Source organism: Spermophilus citellus (assembly GCF_964194105.1).
Source record: "Spermophilus citellus genome assembly, chromosome: 9".
In the NCBI taxonomy this organism is placed as follows: domain Eukaryota; kingdom Metazoa; phylum Chordata; class Mammalia; order Rodentia; family Sciuridae; genus Spermophilus; species Spermophilus citellus.
In genome coordinates, this window is record NC_138191.1 from 6,443,132 (window position 1) to 6,460,171 (window position 17,040).

Consider the following 17,040-nt stretch of genomic DNA (forward strand, 5'->3'; position numbering starts at 1 on the left):
AATGGGAATGGGCGTGGGCCGGTGGGGATGGGGGCGGCAAGGTAGCTCAACTGGTGCCAGATATTGTGGGTCATGGATCAAGAACCCTTTGGGACTGAAAACCGTGAGCAAGGTCTAAGTGGATGACACAGGCACGACGTCAAGGACTGAAGGGTGGGTCTAAGCTACGCCACGCCCATGCGTGTATGGGTGCGGCTGCGCAGCGGAGTGGGTTGTCCTAGTGCCCCTCCCCTCTGCTTTATACCCCGCCGGGCGGGGACCGCGGGAACCGCTGACCAGCCCAGGGCCGGAGCAGTTCCAGGAGGACCCTGGTGAGGAGGGCTTGGCCGCTGGGTGTGAATGGATCAACCGGGACACTGTGGGTGGGGCAGGAGAGGGAAGCAGGAAAAATGAATAGAGAAGGGGTGGGGTTCGGTGGGTGGTGGCTGGATGATGGAGAAGACTGCGAAGAGAATTGTGTGACACTGTTGTGAGCGGATAAGGGCACCAAAGCTGCAGGCTGCATTACCTTGAGGGGCAGCCTGCAGTTGCAGAGTTGACAGCTGACGGCGGCTCCCTCCTCCCGCTCCAACCTCTTCGCTTTACTGTATTAAGAAGCCAAACCCCGCGCCTGCTTTTCTCCGTCCACCTCATTTCCGAATACCTGGGCGGGGTCCCCTTGGGCTCTTTCCTCTGGGAGTGAAGGGTAGGCTGGAGGGCAGGGCCAAATTGCTGCAGAAAGGATCCCGGGTCCGTCCTGGGCTCCATCCTCTTCCAAGCTCCCCCACGGAGATGCAGAGCGCAGCCGCATTATTTGACCCTCCCTCCTCTATTCCCGGGGGGGGTTACATTCGACTCCACCTGCAAACACTGCAGTGGAAACTCATGGCCAGTCGATGCCGATTTGCATCTCATTTGAATATTTTCCAAAGCCGCCAGAGCCTCCCCAGGCCTGCTCCCGCCGTCAGTCACCTCCGTGTCCTTCTCATCGCCCTCACTGGCTGTCTTTCACCATCCACATCTTCTAGGTCTGCATCTGCGTTGCCAGGTAGGTGGATGTGAGAGGCCCTGTTCTGGTTCTCTGGAGGCCATCTCATCGCCGCTGGCATCATGCTGTCCCCTCAGAGGGCTTTACTCTGCAATCTCAACCACATCCACCTCCAGCACGTCTCCTTGGGCCTACACTTGTCTCGCCGTCCGGAGCTAAGGGAGGGGCCTTTAAGCACGCCCCCTCCCCCAGGAGACACCGGGGGCAAGGAGAGCAGGGGCCCCTGCGGAGGGACCCTGGTGGATGCCAACTCCAACAGCCCAGCGGTGCCCTGCCGATGCTGCCAGGAGCATGGACCAAACCTAGAAAACCGGCTGGACCCATCTCAGGAGGAGGAAGGGGCTGCCTCTCCCTCAGACCCGGGCTGCTCCTCCTCTCTCAGCTCCTGCTCAGATCTGAGCCCCGATGAGTCCCCCGTTTCCGTCTACTCGCGGGACCTGCCTGGTGATGAGGATGCCCACCCTCAGCCCAGTATCGTCCCCTTGGAGCAGGGGTCCCCACTGGCTTCAGCCGGCCCTGGAGCCTGCTCCCCGGACAGCTTCTGCTGCTCTCCTGATTCCTGTTCCGGAGCCTCCTCCCCGCCAGGCCCTGGCCTGGACTCGAACTGCAACGCCCTGACCACCTGCCAGGACCTCCCTTCCTCCAGCCTGGAGGAGGAGGAAGAGAGTGGGGAGCAGGACCTCCCCACCTCTGAGCTCTCAGAGGCGGAGGATGGGAAAATCGACCCTGGGAAAACGGAGCCCAGTTGGAAAATCAACCCCATTTGGAAAATCGACACAGAGAAAACGGAAGTTGGATGGAAAATCACTGATAACAATAACTCCGACTGGAAAACCAGCGGAAGCACTAACTCTAACTGGAAAGCTGAACCCGGAAAACTCGACCCCTGTTGGCACACCAGCACAGGAATAGCTGATTCTGGCTCGAAAGCAGATGCAGGGAAAACTGATGGGGGAAGGAGAAGTGACGTCAGCGAGGAGCCAGTGCCCCACCGGACAATCACGTCCTTCCACGAGCTAGCCCAGAAGCGCAAGCGGGGCCCGGGGCTGCCCCTCACACCGCAGGCTAAGAAAGATCGCAGCGACTGGCTCATAGTTTTCTCGCCGGACACCGAACTCCCACCGACCGGGTCGCTGGGTGGCTCCTCGGCACCTCCCCGAGAAGTCACCACCTTCAAGGAACTCCGCTCCAGAAGCCGCGCCCCGCCCCCGCCGGTCCCGCCTCGAGACCCCCCGGCTGGCTGGGCCTTGGTCCCGCCCCGCCCGCCACCCCCACCGGTGCCTCCCCGGCGGAAGAAGAATCGACCCGGGCTGCAGCCCATAGCGGAGGGGCAGCTCGAGGAAGGCAGGGCGGTCAGCCCGGCGGCTGGTGAGGAGGCCCCAACCCCGAAGGAGCCGGAGCAGCCCCGAGCCCCAGCGGGCCTCGAGGGTAAGAGGCCGCCGAGGAAGCGGGAGGAGGGCTGGGCTTTAGCCTCGCCCACGCCTCCGAAGCTTCCAACCCCGCCCCCGTCTCCCCTCCATTCTGTGTCACCCACCCTCCCCGCCCCTTTATCAGCGAGCGCTCCGGGAAAGGGAAACTGGATGGGTCACTGGGTTACGGGACTAACTCTTTGCTCCCTCTTTCTCCCGCTCCTTGCCTGGCTGTCCATCCCGCTCCCCTTCTTCCCCTCTGCGCCTGCCCCGCGAATCCCGCCTGCAGCCGGTCCCCTCGTGCTCCCTCGGCCCCTGGTTTTTCGGTTCTCGGCCGACGGGCGCCCCCTGTTGGAGGGTGGGGGTGCCGGCGCAGCTGGGTCCCTGCTCCTGGCGCCCCTGGCCGAGTGGCCCGGCACCGGGCTGCGGCTGCTGGGGGCGCCAAGTCCCCCAGCGGAGCAGCTGCTGCCTGTCCGCCTGTCCCCAGTGGGAGCCTATTCGCCTCCGACTCGGGGGGCCCTGCCCTGCCTGGCCAGCCCCGAGCTGGCACTGCTGCTGTCCCCGCTCTTTCCCAGAAGTAGCACCTTTCCCGCCGCGGCTCCCCCGCCCCGCCAGGTACCCGCCCCTTCGCTGCCACCACCACCTCGTCCGCCGAAGGCCTCTCGCTGGACCAGAAGCCCACCGCCTCCGCCCAGGCTACGTAAGACGGACCCGGGCGAGCCCCGCGGGCCACGCCTCGGAAGGCTGCCTGCCCACTCCAGCCCTCCCACCCGCCCAGCCCGTAGTGTGGCTTTCCCCGGGAATCAGCGGTGCCATCCTTCAACTGGGGCCGGTTCCGAGCGAGTCCGCCAGTGCTGGTCTCGCTGCTCGCGCTGTGGGTTGGCGAGGCGGGTTGCTGCTGCCCTGGCTTCACAGGACCCTGCGCGGGCGGGCTTCCCGGGCCTGTCTGCTCGGTCGGGGTCCCAGCAAGTCCCTGTCAGGGATCTCGGGTCACACCTGTGTGGAATTCTGCGGCCCACGTAGTCTGACACCTCCCTGCCTAGATCCGGGAGGGTGGAGGGCAAAACTCCCTGGAGCCCACTGGCCCCGGAAGTTCTGGTCACTCCTTTCCCAGTCCCGTCCCTGGGATGCGGGGAGCGCGGTCCGCCAACCTGACTTGGGACCCGGGTTTCCCTTTCCCGGCGCCTTCGCCCTCCAGCATCCCGGTCTCGGGGTCTCACCTCCCCGTTTCTCCTCCCTTTCCCGTCTGTCTTTTCATTGGCTCAGGCTCCCCACGTGTTCCCCGGGCCGGCCGGCCTGAGGCGGGACGCAGGGCAGCCCCTCCTGTCCCTCGCCTAGTCACCTCTCGCCCTACAGGACCCAGACGGCTGGGCGGGGCTTTAGCGTGGCGTCCCACTCGGGGACTTCCTGGACAGAGGAGGTGGGAGCTGGGGCCTGAAGGCAGGAAATAGGAGCCGAGGTGGGGGACAGCGAGAGCCGGGTTCTGTGCAGGATTTCGCTGGGGGAGGGGGGTCGGGTAGAGCCGCTCCTTGTGGCCCTGTTCCTTCTCTCCCCAAGACCTTTCATGGGCAGGGTCTCTGCAGAGCCGCAGGAGATGACCGTGGCAGAAGCCCGGCGTCCTTGGGGGTAACCCTTAGTAAGCTCATTTCGTCCTTCTTCCTTTACCCAGTTCGTAGTTCCTGGTCGTTCGCGGGGGTTCCTGGGGCCCAGCGGCTGTGGATGGCAGAAGCCCAGAGTGGGACTGGGCAGCTGCAGGAGCAGAAAAAAGGTAGGCTGCCCTGAGTCCGGACCCCTGGCTTCTGAAGGAATTGCTCTTCACTTCGCATTCCTCAGGCTTTAAGAGTCAAATTGCATAAACCAGCTTCTCCGTGCCCTCTGGCTATGCCCAGGATAGAGGGCAGGGCGTTGATAGAGCTTCCCTTCCTTATACCCTCCCAGGTCTCCTGATAGCTGTCAGTGCCTCAGTGGATAAAATCATCTCGCACTTCGGGGCTGCCCGGAACCTGGTTCAGAAGGTGAAGGTGGCTGGAGGAGGATGTTGAGATTAATGTAGCTCTGGGGGCACAACAAGACAGAGGGTGGCGGTGGTGACTGGATCCCTATCTGGACTGACTCGAGTTGTGCCACCTCCAGGCCCAGTTGGGGGATAGCAGGTTGAGCCCGGATGTGGGACACCTGGTGCTGACCACCCTCTGCCCAGCCCTGCACGCCCTGGTGGCAGACGGGCTGAAGCCTTTCCGGAAAGACCTCATCACCGGGCAGCGCAGAAGCAGTCCCTGGAGTGTGGTGGAGGCATCTGTGAAGCCAGGTGAGAGGGGAGGGCAGGGGACCCAGCAGAGCAGGGCCAGGACCTGGCTGACCACGCCCCCTGCCCCCAGGCTCCAGCAGTTCCCTGGGGTCCCTGTACAGCCAAGTCAGCCGTTTGGCCCCGCTGAGCAGCAGCCGCAGCCGCTTTCATGCCTTCATCTTGGGCCTCCTCAAGTGAGTAGTAGCCTTCTTCCCACTGCCTCTCCTGGCCCTGGGACCACTGGGCATCATGTGTGGGACACAGTAGTGTCCCCTGTCCTTGGAGAAGGCCTCCCCTCCCTCAATTTCGTTCCTATCCTCTGCCCCAAGAGGACCAGAGTCCTCCATCTCCCTGAATTTGCATTCCTTTTTTCTTCTCCCCCAGCACCAAGCAGTTGGAGCTGTGGTTTTCCAGTCTCCAGGAAGATGCAGGTCAGAGGCTCAGATGGGAGTGGATAGGGTTTCCTAGAAGGGAGGGAGGGAAAGTGTTTCTCCAGTTGGTTTCCACTGTTACCAGAATATTAATCCAGATCTCTGATATTATTATTAGCCTTTTGCTTAAAACTCTTCCAGGGGATCTTATTGCCCATGTGAGGAAAGATTCAAAGCAGGGAAGCAGGGCTTTCTAATCATCAGTCTTCCTGGGTGGTCCTTCTTGCCCCAGGGCCCTACTTTGATGCTATCCCTCCCTCTAGAAACCTGCCTCTGCCCCTTCAGTTTCCTCCTAACTCTCGTTCATCCTGTGGGTCCTTCCTCAGTGAGGTTCCACCTCTGCGCCTTGTTTTGTGGATGCTCCAAAAGCTCTCCTGTGCTTCACCTTTCTAGTCTCTAGACTGTTAATTTGTTACCTTCACTTGATCTACATGCCTCTCCCTCTGGAGGCCATGGTTCCACATGGGTAGGGAAACGTCCAGCTGTCCCCCTCTCCGACTCAAGAGTGAGGCCTGGGAGGATGTTTGGGTACAGGGCAGGGGCTGATGTTGGCATTCTCTTTCTCAGGCCTGTTGTCCCTTCTGTATCTGCCCACGGGATTCTTCTCCCTGGCGCGGGGTGGCTGCCCATCCCTGTCCACAGAGTTGCTGCTCCTGCTACAGCCATTATCGGTGCTCACCTTCCACCTGGACCTGCTCTTTGAGCACCACCACCACCTGCCCCTGGGCCAGCCTCAGGCCCCTGCCCCTCCAGGCCCGCCTCCAGCCCTGCAGCAGACTGTACAAGCCGTGCTGCACTGGGGGGGCCGGCTGGCCCAGAGTCTCCGGGGCACTTCTGGGGAGGGAGCTCCCAACCCTTCACCCCCTCCAAGTCCTCCCACACCAGTCAGCTGGTGGGAGCAGCTGACCCAGGCCTCCCGGGTCTATGCCTCTGGGGGTACTGAGGGCTTCCCTCTTCCCCGGTGGGGACCCAGGCGGCAAGGACCTGCAGCTGAGGGTACACAGGAAAGACCTCTGCCTGCAGAGGAAGTGGCACCAGGCAGAAGTGTGTGGCTTGGGAGACTGTTTGGCGTGCCTGGGGTCCCCACAGAAACTGAGAATGGAGCCTTAAAATCCAGGTATTGGGGTACCTTGTCTGCTCTGTGACCTTCTGATCCCCTAAAGTGTCTCATTTGAAACTCCCTAGTGCTGGGCACGGAGGTGCATGCCCACAATCCCAGCATCTTGGAAGGCTGAGGCAGGAAGACTGCAGCCTCGCATTGCTGAGACTCTGTCTCAAAATAAAAATGGCTAGGGATGTAGCTCCATCTTAGAGAGCCCTGGGTTCAAACCCCAGAACCACAAAACAACAATAACTCCCCAAAATCTATGACTCCAGATGCTTTAGACGAGACTGGCTTTTTTAATGCCCTTGGAACTAAAAATAGTTATATATTTTTTTTTTAAAAGAGAGAGTGAGAGAGGAGAGAGAGAAGAGAGAGAGAATTTTTAATATTTATTTTTTAGTTCTCAGTGGACACAACATCTTTGTTGGTATGTGGTGCTGAGGATCGAACCCGGGCCGCACGCATGCCAGGCGAGCGCGCTATCGCTTGAGCCACATCCCCAGCCCCTAGTTATATTCTTAAGTAGTTATATTTTAATGGTTGTGAGTGCCTAAATAGTGATCTTGATTTTACCTCTTGGTCCTCATGGCCCTCAGCCTAAAATATTTACTATCTGGCCCTTTAGAAAAGGAAAAATATTTGCTGATTCCTGTTTTGGGGCTTGACCATTGGTGGATCTTTTGTGGCTTCAAGTACTGTCCACGGAATATCTGGATCTCTCTTGAACTGGTATAGACCTTGCTGGTTTCATAGGTCCTTGTGAATTTTGGTGTTGCATACCTTTGTTGTCATCTCCCTAATCACTTCAAAGGTACTTGTGTCCCACAGCTGCCACTTCTTTCAGCAATGACCAGCTCCTGACCTATTTGGGGCCTCAGCCTCTTTCTCCTTCCAAACCTCTGGGTTCTTGCATTCTTTTTCTGGAAGTGGACTGACTTCTGTGATCCTATGTCCTTCCCTCCAGGAGACCATCCAGTTGGCTGCCCCCAACAGTGAGTGTGTTGGCTCTTGTGAAGCGGGGGGCACCTGTAGAGACTCCTTCTCCAGAGGAGCTTGTGGCCCCAGTGCCCAGCATGGCACAGGCCCACAGGTAAGAACTAGGGAAATACACCTGTGTGTACTTTTTTTTTTTTTTTAAAGACAGAGTGAGAGAGGAGGGAGAGAGAGAGAGGGAGAATTTTTAATATTTATTTTTTAGTTCTCGGCGGACAAAACATCTTTGTTGGTATGTGGTGCTGAGGATCGAACCTGGGCCACACGCATGCCAGGCGAGCGCACTACTGCTTGAGCCACATCCCCAGCCCTGTGTGTACTGTTGATATAGGTGTGTTTCTGTGGTTATAGAGTGGATGGTAGGCATGAAAAAGACTTTGGACTTTGAGATCATAGTGCTTATTTTGCATTGCATCTTTGCTATTTATTACCAGTGTGGCTCTAATTTCTGAGTCTTAGTTTCTTTCTTTGTAAAAGGAGGATAACTTGTAACCTTTGCTATGGTTGCTATGAAGATTAAATATAATTTTATAAAACATCTGGCACACAGTAGGTGTGTGTACACTAAGGGATTTGTCTATTAACTGGGGTGTTCTAATTTGGCATCAGAGACTACTACTACTTTGAGGTCTTTTGGGTTCTCTCAGTCCATTGAATTAACCTTAATTTTTTATTCAGCAATATTTTGGAGGGTACAATTTTTGGGGTTCTGGAGACCAAATCCAGGGATGCTCTGCCACTGAGCTATATCCTCAGTCCTTTTTATTTTGAGATGGGGTCTCCCTAAGTTGTTGAGACTGGCCTCAAATTTGCAGTCCTCCTGCTGCAGCCTCCTAAGTAACTGGGATTACAGGTGTGCACCACTGCACCCAACTTGGGTACACCTATATGTCAGTCATGCTAAGCAGGGGAATACAAAAGTGGGACTATTGTAGTCCCTGCTCTCAAAGGGCATGCAGTCCAGTGGAGATACCAATGAACAGATGAGCAATTGCAGTTTAGTATGGTGAAGACAAGGAAAGGAAGAACAAGCTGTTTGCAGCCATGTCCCCAGGCTTGGGAACACTAGGGAAGCTCAGTGATGGTGTGAGGATATGCATTTGGCAGGAAAAACAGGAGACGAAAGTGGAGAGGCCCATTTGTGGTAAGGAATAGTGGGTGCATAATGGAGGGGGTCAGTGGGCCAGCTAAGGAGGCTGGGTTTTATTAAGACATCCTGGGAGCCCTTGAAGGATCTGAAGCCTGGAAATGATGTGCTTGCTCAGGTTTTAGAAAGGTCTCTTACTGCTGTGTGGAGATTGGGGCTGGTGGGGAGGTCAAGAGAGACTCACGAAGACTGGCTGGTGATATGTAGTGGTACAGAGAGACCATAAAGGCCTAAACTAGGATGGTGGCGGTAGGATTGAAGAGAAAGAATAGCTGGCATAGTAGGAGATAAATACCAAACAAGTTTTGGTGATGGACTGGATGCGAGGAGTGAAATGATCACATTTTTGCCAGGAGCAAATGAGTAGGAAGTTGTGCCACTATGAGGGACTGGTTTGAATTTCGTTGGCCTATGTTGAATATGAAGCACCAGAAAGAAGTGCAAGTCATGTCAAGTAGGAGTGGGTTTGGTGCTCAAGAGAGGCTAGGGTCACAGGGAGAATCAACATATTGATGTGCAGTCCCCAAGTGTCTTCAGGGTTTTCAGAGCTGAACCAGCAGGGGCACTCCATACAGTAGAGAGTAAGAGCCAGGCACAGTAGCACACGCCTGTAATGAGGCTGAAGCAGGCAGAGTGTGAGTTCAAAGCCAGCCTCAGCAACTCAGCAAGACCTTGTCTCTAAATAAAATACAAAAAAGGGCTGGGATGTGGTTCAGTGGTTAAGCACCTCTGGGTTCAATTCCTGGTACCAAAACAAACAAAAATAAACCAAAACCCACATTCCCAAACCAAAACTACCACCAAACAACATAAACAAAAACCAAAACTACCACCAAACAACATAAACAAAAACCAAAACTAAAAAAAACAAAAAACAACCCCCAACACCACAGGGAATGAGGGTGGAGAACCAGGTACCCACACCTCTCTCTCCCATTGTTTTCTTCTGGCTCCTGTAGGGCAGTTCGGGCTCTCTGTGACCACACTGCTGCAGGACCTGACCAGCTAAGCTTTCGGCGTGGAGAAGTGCTGCGTGTCATCGCCACAGTGGATGAGGACTGGCTCCGCTGTGGGCGGGATGGCACGGAAGGGTTGGTGCCGGTGGGATATACCTCCCTTGTTCTCTAGCCCTGGCTTTCCTTTCCTGTGTATGTCACCATTTTGTCACCTGGGAAGGGAACAGCTCATGAACACTATGTAAAATGACCATACCAAAAGCCTTTTTCCTGTCTGCAAAATGATATTTCTTCCCACATCATTTCTGCTAATATTTAAAATAAACTTTCCTTTTTCCCTCCACACCCATCTATAAGGTGAAATCTGCTCTTCTAAACATTAAAGAGGAATCCCCTTCCACGCAGACCTTCTCCTCTTTCCCACCTGTATAAGGGAACATCTCCTTACTATCTGTAAAATGGAACCTAGCCCCCTTCTCCATCCCAAGTGGACTGTGCCAGTACAGGATATGCTGTGGTCTTCAAGCCTAGAAGGGCCTCTGGTCTCCTACCTGTGTATTCTTTCCGTCCCATGCTGCCTGTATTTATGATGTACTCATGCTGTGCTAGGTGCTGAATTGAAGCCTGGACACCCCTGGTGGGTGGGCCTGTGGTATTGGTCTGACTCTTTCCTCCTTTGTCCCAATAAAGAGTGGGAGTTGGGGGGCTGGGGATGTGGCTCAAGCGGTAGCGCGCTCACCTGGCATGCGTGCGGCCCGGGTTCGATCCTCCAGCACCACATACAAACAAAGATGTTGTGTCCGCCAATAACTAACAAATAAATAAATATTAAAAAAAAAAAAAAAAAGAGTGGGAGTTGAATGTGTGTGTGTCACTGTGGGTTTCAGGACATAGGGTGTGGGGGAGGGAGAGAGGTTCTCTTACCAGAGGCTGAAGGCAGATACTTCTTTCCTAGTTCAACTGCAGATCTTAATGTTCTCTGAGGAATGGGTAAGTGGCTCCTGTTTGGTGCTTGGAATCACACACTTCAGTTCATAGGAACTGAAGTAAATATAGGGGAAAAGGGAAGACTTAGCCCTTGAAATATTACTTATTAGATTCATATCTGAGATGAAGGAAAGAATTAAAGGCTTTTAAGAAGTGACCTTTTTTTGGTGGTACTAGGGATTGAACCCAGGGTTGCTCTACCACTAAGCTACATCCCTAGCTCTTTTTAGTTTTTATTTTGAGGCAGGATCTCACTAAGTTGCCAAGAATGGCCTCAAACCTAAGATTCTTCTGCTTTAGCCTCCTGAATTGCTAGATTATGGGCATGCACCACTGTGCCCAGTGACTTTTTTTTGCAGTGCTGGAGATCAAACCCAAGTGCTCTACCACTGAGCCACACCCCTAGTCCAACATATTTTTTTTCATATTTAATATATATATATTTCTTCCTATTTAATATATATGTGTGTATATGTGTATATATGTATCTCTGTGTGTGTGTATACACATACACACACACACACATACACACACTGAAAAACATCCCTAGCTCTTTTTTATTCTTTATTTTGAGACAGGATCTTAAGTTGTTTAGAGCCTCTGTAAGTTGCTGAGGCTGGCTTTGAACTTCTGATCCTCCTGTCTCAGCCTCCTGAGCCACTGGGATTATAGGCATGAATCATAATGCCCGGCTTCCTCTTTAATATTGCTACTAGGTGGGACATAATTTTAAGTAAAAACAAAATAATTTTACATCTGTTCCTTTGTTAGGAGTTGGTGAGGTTTTTTGTTTTTTAAATTTTTTGAAATAATGAGAAGAGCTAAGATATTTCAGAGGTGTGAGGATGGGGTTGGGAATCATTATAAGGGGTTGTCTAGATAAAGGAGAAATTCAAAGGCTAAAAGAATAAAAAGCTACAGTTGTGACCATGCAACAGGAGCATTTGAGAAGGTGACAGTTATGATGTGAGACAGGGCAAAGAAATTTAGAAATTTTCTTTTTCTTTGGAAACTTGGCTAAAGATACTGGTTAAGGGGGACTTTGGGGAGATAAAAATCTTAGATTCAAAGCTATGGAAGTAGTCAGAAGTAGGTCAGGTTAGACTCAAATGACTTATACTTTTGTCATTTCCTAAGATTGACACGTTCTCCCCTTCTGCTCAATTCATGTTATCCATTTCCTGGCTTTGTTATTTTGTGTTTAGCTGCTTTTTCAGTTTTAGATTGGTTTGCATTTCAGGTGTTTTTTTAGGGAAATGTTTTTCAAACTGGATCCTAAGGGTCTCTGGGAATCTCTTAGGAGTCTGAGTTCTTGAGGTTATGAAGTTCCTTCAAATTGCAAACTACTACCACAAAAGAAGTTGTACTTTTGCCAGGTGGAGTGGTACATGTCTGCAGTTGCAGCTACTGAGAAGGTTTATGCAGGGGGGCTCCAAATTTGAGATTGGTTTCACAATGTAGGGAGGCCCTATCTTAAGGTATGTGATAGTGAATATGGAAGAAAGCTATTCCTATGGGGACCAATATTTCTCAAAAGATCTGCAGAGTAATTGTGGGGAGCCCATGATTTCTATGGTTTTACAATTCTATTATAGCTTTCATTTTCCATGATGCAACCTGCCCTCTCCTATTCCCATGTGCTTGATTTTAATAATTATGAAGAGCCCCAAAGCACTGTTGGGACATTAACGAGATCTGGCTTGATGTGACTTTTACAATTACAGTCTAATGGTTCTCAGGCCTGTGCAGGTGGTAACTCAGCAGTGAGACCTCCTTACTGAACATAAAGTAGGTCAATCAATGATATAAAATATAGTTTTTTAACTATGTAATCTTAAATAGTATGGCTATGATAGACATCAAAGGTTAAAAAAAAGAAAGGTAAACAAAATTTAATACTAATGTATCTTTTTTTTCCAGTCATGAAGAGACTGTCACTTAACAGTGGCACCATTCTGTTTTTTTTTTGGGTGCTGGAAATTGAACCCAGGGGTGCTCTACCACTGAGCTACTTCAACCCTTTTTTTGAGACAGAGTCACTTCGACTTGAACCTTTGATCTCCCTGCCTCAGTCTCCTGAGTAACTGGGATTACAGACATATGTCCCTATGTCTAGCTTTGTATCTGGTGTTGAATTCCAGGCTGTTATAGGAGATTTGAACTTTCATTTTTTGGGGTACTTTACTACTAAAGCACATCTTTTCCTTTTTATTTACTTTTTACTTTGAGACAGGGTCTGGCTAAGTTGCTGAGGCTGGCTTTGAACTTGGGATCCTCCTGCCTCAGCCTGAGTGTCTGGGTTTATAGGTTTGCACCACCACGCCCAGTGGACTTCAAACGTCGTTTGAATTCTTTATGTCAATTGTCATAAGTCAATTGTCTTACTGCTTCTGAGCAACTATATTTTACCTGAGCTTGTAGCCTACATGTCTGATCTATGCCTGGAAGAAATTTTTGTCCTTTCAGTTACTTACTGTAGTGGGTTTTATCTTCCTTGATTAGTATATTCTGAAATTTCTATTTGAGCACACAAACCACCGGGTATCTGGCTCCAACACTAGTAATTTTGGCAAGTTACTTAACTTTCCCAGTTTTCAGTTCTATGAAAATGAGAATAATAACTTCAGAGGGCTATTATGGATATTAATAAAGTAGCTATGTGATCTTGGGCAAGTTATTTGACCTGTTATTCCCATTTCCTCATCAATACTGAAAGGACTGTAGTGAGGATTAATTTTTCATGGAAAAGGTTCTTATGATATAAATGGTTTGGCACCTAGCCCCCAAAAAGTGGCCTCAAGTTGTTGCTAGCCTCAGAGGTTCATGTATTAAATGCCATAATGAATGTGTGTCCAAAGGATGAATGTACAGAATAGCATGGCATGTATGAGAAACAGATGATTCTTGGTGTGGCGATCACTGTGCTGCTGATTGGTTAGACTGGATCTAAAAGAAAGATCCTAGAATTGAAGAAGTGGATTTACCCAGCAGTCCACAAATGGTGAGTGTGCTCAAGGGGCCCAGGATGCTGATAACATGGTTTTGGAGAGATTCCCTGAGAAATATGATGGAAAGGAGGATGGAAGATCAAAGGAGGTAGGAAAGAGGGGGGAAAAAAATAGGAAGCTCAGCACTCCACAGTTAGGAAAAGTTTTTTTTCCATTTAATACTAGACTTTCAAGGATTGAGATGCAAGCTTTTTATGCAATTACATCCAATGTTAAAATTGGTAATACATAATTTACAAAGATTAACATCAAAACAATCATCTATTTAGATATGCTTTTGTAAAAAGGAAATATATTAGCAGCATTTATATTTTCCGCAATCACACAGCCTACAGACATGCAGACTAACTCTGTATCTATTTGCAGTGATGTAGTGCTTTGCCCCGCATTTCAAACACCAAAACCCACCTGGCAGCTGGGGGTTCTTTTTATTTCATTATTATAAAATAACTGAAAAATAAAAAAAGGCATTAATTTCTACACCAGTAAGAAAAAACAAGTTTTTGCACTTACCTAACATTTGATTGTCTAAAAAACATTTCGGTTTTTAGTCTTTCAACAAAAGAAAGATAAAATGACAGAGCGTAGTGTCTTTTGCTTCTGTTCTCGCATTTTACAAAGTTTTTTCTTTTTCGTCTTTTTTTAAAATTTTAGTGTTTAACACTATTAAAAGAATCATTGAATTTTTATCTCTTTCTTGTCATTTTCTTGCTTTTGATTAAAAGGAGACCCCCAAAGTGCCCCTAGACCCACCTCCCTCCCACCTATTCCCTGCAATGAAAAACAAAAGAAACCACTCAAACGGGCTTGGACATGCGATTTTCCCAGCTCCACACGTGAGTATCTTATACCCAGGTCTCTTAGTAATGTACAGTGCTTCTCTACAGTAAGAAAATACTCCAAACTATTTTCTTAATTCTCTTTTTTTCTTTAATAAAATATTTATTTTGCTTTTTTTCTCTGCTCAAGGGGATCTATGGCATCCCCCGTTTCTTTTGTTTTTTTTTTTTTTTTTCTTCAAGAATGACACAGAAAGGAGAAAAAGAAAAAAAGTCAATGGAATGGAAGGTGGTCAATGTTTCTACCTAAACGAGTCAGAGTGTCGTCATCATAAAGGGAAATGTACAGTTAGGACAACATTGGTCCAGTATTAGAAAAAGTAATGGGGACATGTTTACTATTGTATTGCTTACCAATCACGCAGCAGATATATATATATGTATATATATATGTATATATATACACACATACATATATATATACACATGCGCATATATATATACACACACACACACACTCATATATACACACACAACTTGGCACATTTAAAAACCATCTTTTATAAGAACATCTAAAATGTATATGCATATGTATGTCTGAGAAGACAAAAAGCAAAGCTTTTTAAATTTTATTTTTAAAGAGACAGTATAGTCTTGGTAACTTCTGGTCAAGAATATGGGAAGGAGAGACACCCTGGATATACCTCCTGATGATGAAGTCATTCAGAAGGGTGGAGGGAAGATGGGACAAGGGATGAAGAAAACACACTGTCTCTTGAAGAGATGGACATCGAAAACTATACAATTCAGAAAACAAAAGTAGTGTTTTAAATCGATAATTTACACTTACAACAAATACTCTGATAGGTGAATACTGCTGAACAGTTCATGTAGTGACTTTTATTGGGGGGGCGGAGTTTAGAGTTCTTTTTATGTAGTTTTAAAAATTATTTTATTTTGAAATGGATCTTCATTTGCACAGCACAGCAGACACACAAGAACCACAGCACATCAAAAACAGCATGTGTGCTGGCGGGGCCTGGCTTTCTCATTAGAAAAAAATATGCTTCGGCAGGTTATGAAGGTAAAACAAAAATAATTACATGAAGTACTACCCTCCTGACCCCATGGGGGCCTTCCCTATCCCATGATTCCATTCTGGGGAGTAGAGGTAGGGAGAGGGGCAGCAGTTACAAGTGCTTTGAGCTGTCAAACTCACGTTTTACTTTGACCTGGTTGGACAAGAAAGGAGAGACAAACTTTCCTAGTCAAGGATCTGGGAAGAGGCCCCAGCTACTGTATCTCTTTTAGGTCTCTGGGGTAGCTCTTGGAGCCAATAGAGAACAGACAGGGTAAGGCTGGGGATCCTGGTCCTTTCCCTTTGGATTTTGAGTTTACCTGGGTATGGGAAGCAGCTTCTTAGCAGTGCCTATGGGATCAGGGGATGACCCAAAAAACCCAAGCTGTGAGGAGAGGCAAGTGCTGTAAAGTACCAATAGGTTCTAGTCATCACCATTATGATCCTCCCTCCTCTACATTATTAACCCTTAGGGTGAAGCAACGGAGAGGAAAATTAATTAAACTGAACCGTCTCAGACAGATTCCATTCTCTTCCTCTCCACTAGCTCCAAGGTTTATTTAGTACCTAATATCAACAACATGACCCCATTCCCCTTGCCTGGACGGACCCTTCCTGTCCCTGTCTATACCCAGAGAGCAGGAAGCGGAACTGATTAGCTCCACTGGATCCCAGATGCTTGAAGTTCTCATTCTTTGAGGGTCATTTCCGAAAACTGTTTTCTGGGATAAACAAAGTACGCCTTCGCAGTCTCCTGCCTGATCCTTCCTCCAGCAAGTAGGTCACATCAATGGCTGAAAACAGAACCAAGGAGGCTCATCAAATACCACTCTCCCACTCCTTATTCCAGATTTGAGCTCGAAGGAGAACAAAAGAATTCAATGATTTCTTTTCTGACCTACAAGCAAATTAGGCCCTCCTCCAGTCTTAGATGAAAAAGGTGGTTCTCTAGGGAAGGAGATCATCTCACCTCCCACAGTTTTATTCCTAAAATAGAACTAAAGACAGGCCTATGAAAGAACTATACCATTTTCTTAAAACAATTTCCTTGCTGGGCCAGAAATCAGAAGTTGCTCTGGAACCTGGAGATGAAGCTCAGCAGTAGAGCACTTGCCTAGCACGTTAGGCCCTGGGTTTGATCCCCAGCACCACACACACACAAAAGTTGTTCTTTTTCACCCGTTCTCCACTTCTTACTTATCTTTTTCTCTAGATATAAGCCTGGTGTTTCTTACCGTTTTTTCCAGGGATTTTTTCAAGGAGATTGAGCAAGATCTGGTTGAGTCGTTCCCGTTGGCTATGCCGTCGTTCCTCAGGGGTACAGACTGACTGGGGTTCTTGACCACTTTCTTCTGTTTTTTTTTCAGCCTCACTGACTTCAGCAGTGGTTCCCTCCTGTTCAGGTTCCTCCAGGCCGGGGATCTCATTGGCTGCTTGCTCCTGACTGGCTAGTACCTCTTCAATCAAGGGCAGGGCATCATCCTCCTGTCCCAGGTCTTTCAGGGGGGCCTTTGACCGCTCAGACTTCCAGGATGATCTGCCAAAATTATATGCAAATTTAGGGTAAAGTTAAATAAAGACTGGGGGAGGGAAGGAGAATAAAAGGTAGAAGCCTCAGGATGGTTGAGATACTGAAGTCTAGTTATTAGAGTCTTGGCTTGATAGAAAAAATTTGATTCTGGTCTTCACTTTATTATAAAATGACTACCTTTCTCTGAGATTTATTTTTATTTTTGTTTTTGTACTGTAAATTGAACCCAGGAGCACTGAAATACATAACCAACTCTTTTTTTTTTTTTTATTTTGAGATAGGGTCTCGCTATGTTGCTCAGG

General features: G+C 49.3%; 2 protein-coding genes across 12 annotated transcripts in view; one reads left to right on the forward strand and one right to left on the reverse strand.

Annotated features, from left to right (window-relative positions):
• The first annotated feature begins 191 nt into the window (after nt 1-191).
• RUSC1 (RUN and SH3 domain containing 1) lies at nt 192-10,050 on the forward strand. Of its 5 annotated transcripts, XM_081308288.1 has the most exons (11): nt 193-311; nt 1,008-2,455; nt 2,726-3,136; nt 4,106-4,204; nt 4,375-4,451; nt 4,570-4,744; nt 4,815-4,917; nt 5,108-5,154; nt 5,722-6,271; nt 7,224-7,349; nt 9,359-10,050. In XM_081308288.1, the coding sequence occupies exons 2-11, from the start codon at nt 1,090-1,092 to the stop codon at nt 9,525-9,527; spliced, it is 3,123 nt and encodes a 1,040-aa protein (XP_081164414.1). In that variant the 5' UTR covers nt 193-311; nt 1,008-1,089; the 3' UTR covers nt 9,528-10,050. The 5 variants fall into 5 exon arrangements, with proteins under 5 accessions (XP_081164416.1, XP_081164414.1, XP_081164415.1 ...); XM_081308290.1 differs by lacking the exon at nt 2,726-3,136 and having other exon boundaries at nt 192-311; XM_081308289.1 differs by lacking the exon at nt 193-311 and having other exon boundaries at nt 857-2,455.
• Nucleotides 10,051-13,478: 3,428 nt separating this feature from the next.
• Nucleotides 13,479-17,040, reverse strand: part of ASH1L (ASH1 like histone lysine methyltransferase) — a gene marked incomplete at its 5' end in the record, with an annotated part of 178,804 nt that continues 175,242 nt past the window's right edge. For all 7 annotated transcript variants that reach the window (XM_081306514.1, XM_081306512.1, XM_081306510.1 and 4 more), the window contains 2 exons: nt 13,479-16,001; nt 16,443-16,744. In XM_081306514.1, the coding sequence (XP_081162640.1) occupies nt 15,910-16,001; nt 16,443-16,744 (394 nt within the window). In that variant the 3' untranslated portion in view covers nt 13,479-15,909. The remainder of the gene's footprint in view (nt 16,002-16,442; nt 16,745-17,040) is intronic.

Coding starts and splice junctions, on each gene's coding strand:
- RUSC1 (XM_081308288.1), top strand. CDS start 1,090: ATGCTGTCCCCTCAGAGGGCTTTACTCTGCAATCTCAACCACATCCAC. Junction 3,137..4,105: donor ACCGCCTCCGCCCAGGCTAC/GTAAGACGGACC, acceptor TCCTTTACCCAG/TTCGTAGTTCCTGGTCGTTC. Junction 5,155..5,721: donor CAGTCTCCAGGAAGATGCAG/GTCAGAGGCTCA, acceptor TCTCTTTCTCAG/GCCTGTTGTCCCTTCTGTAT.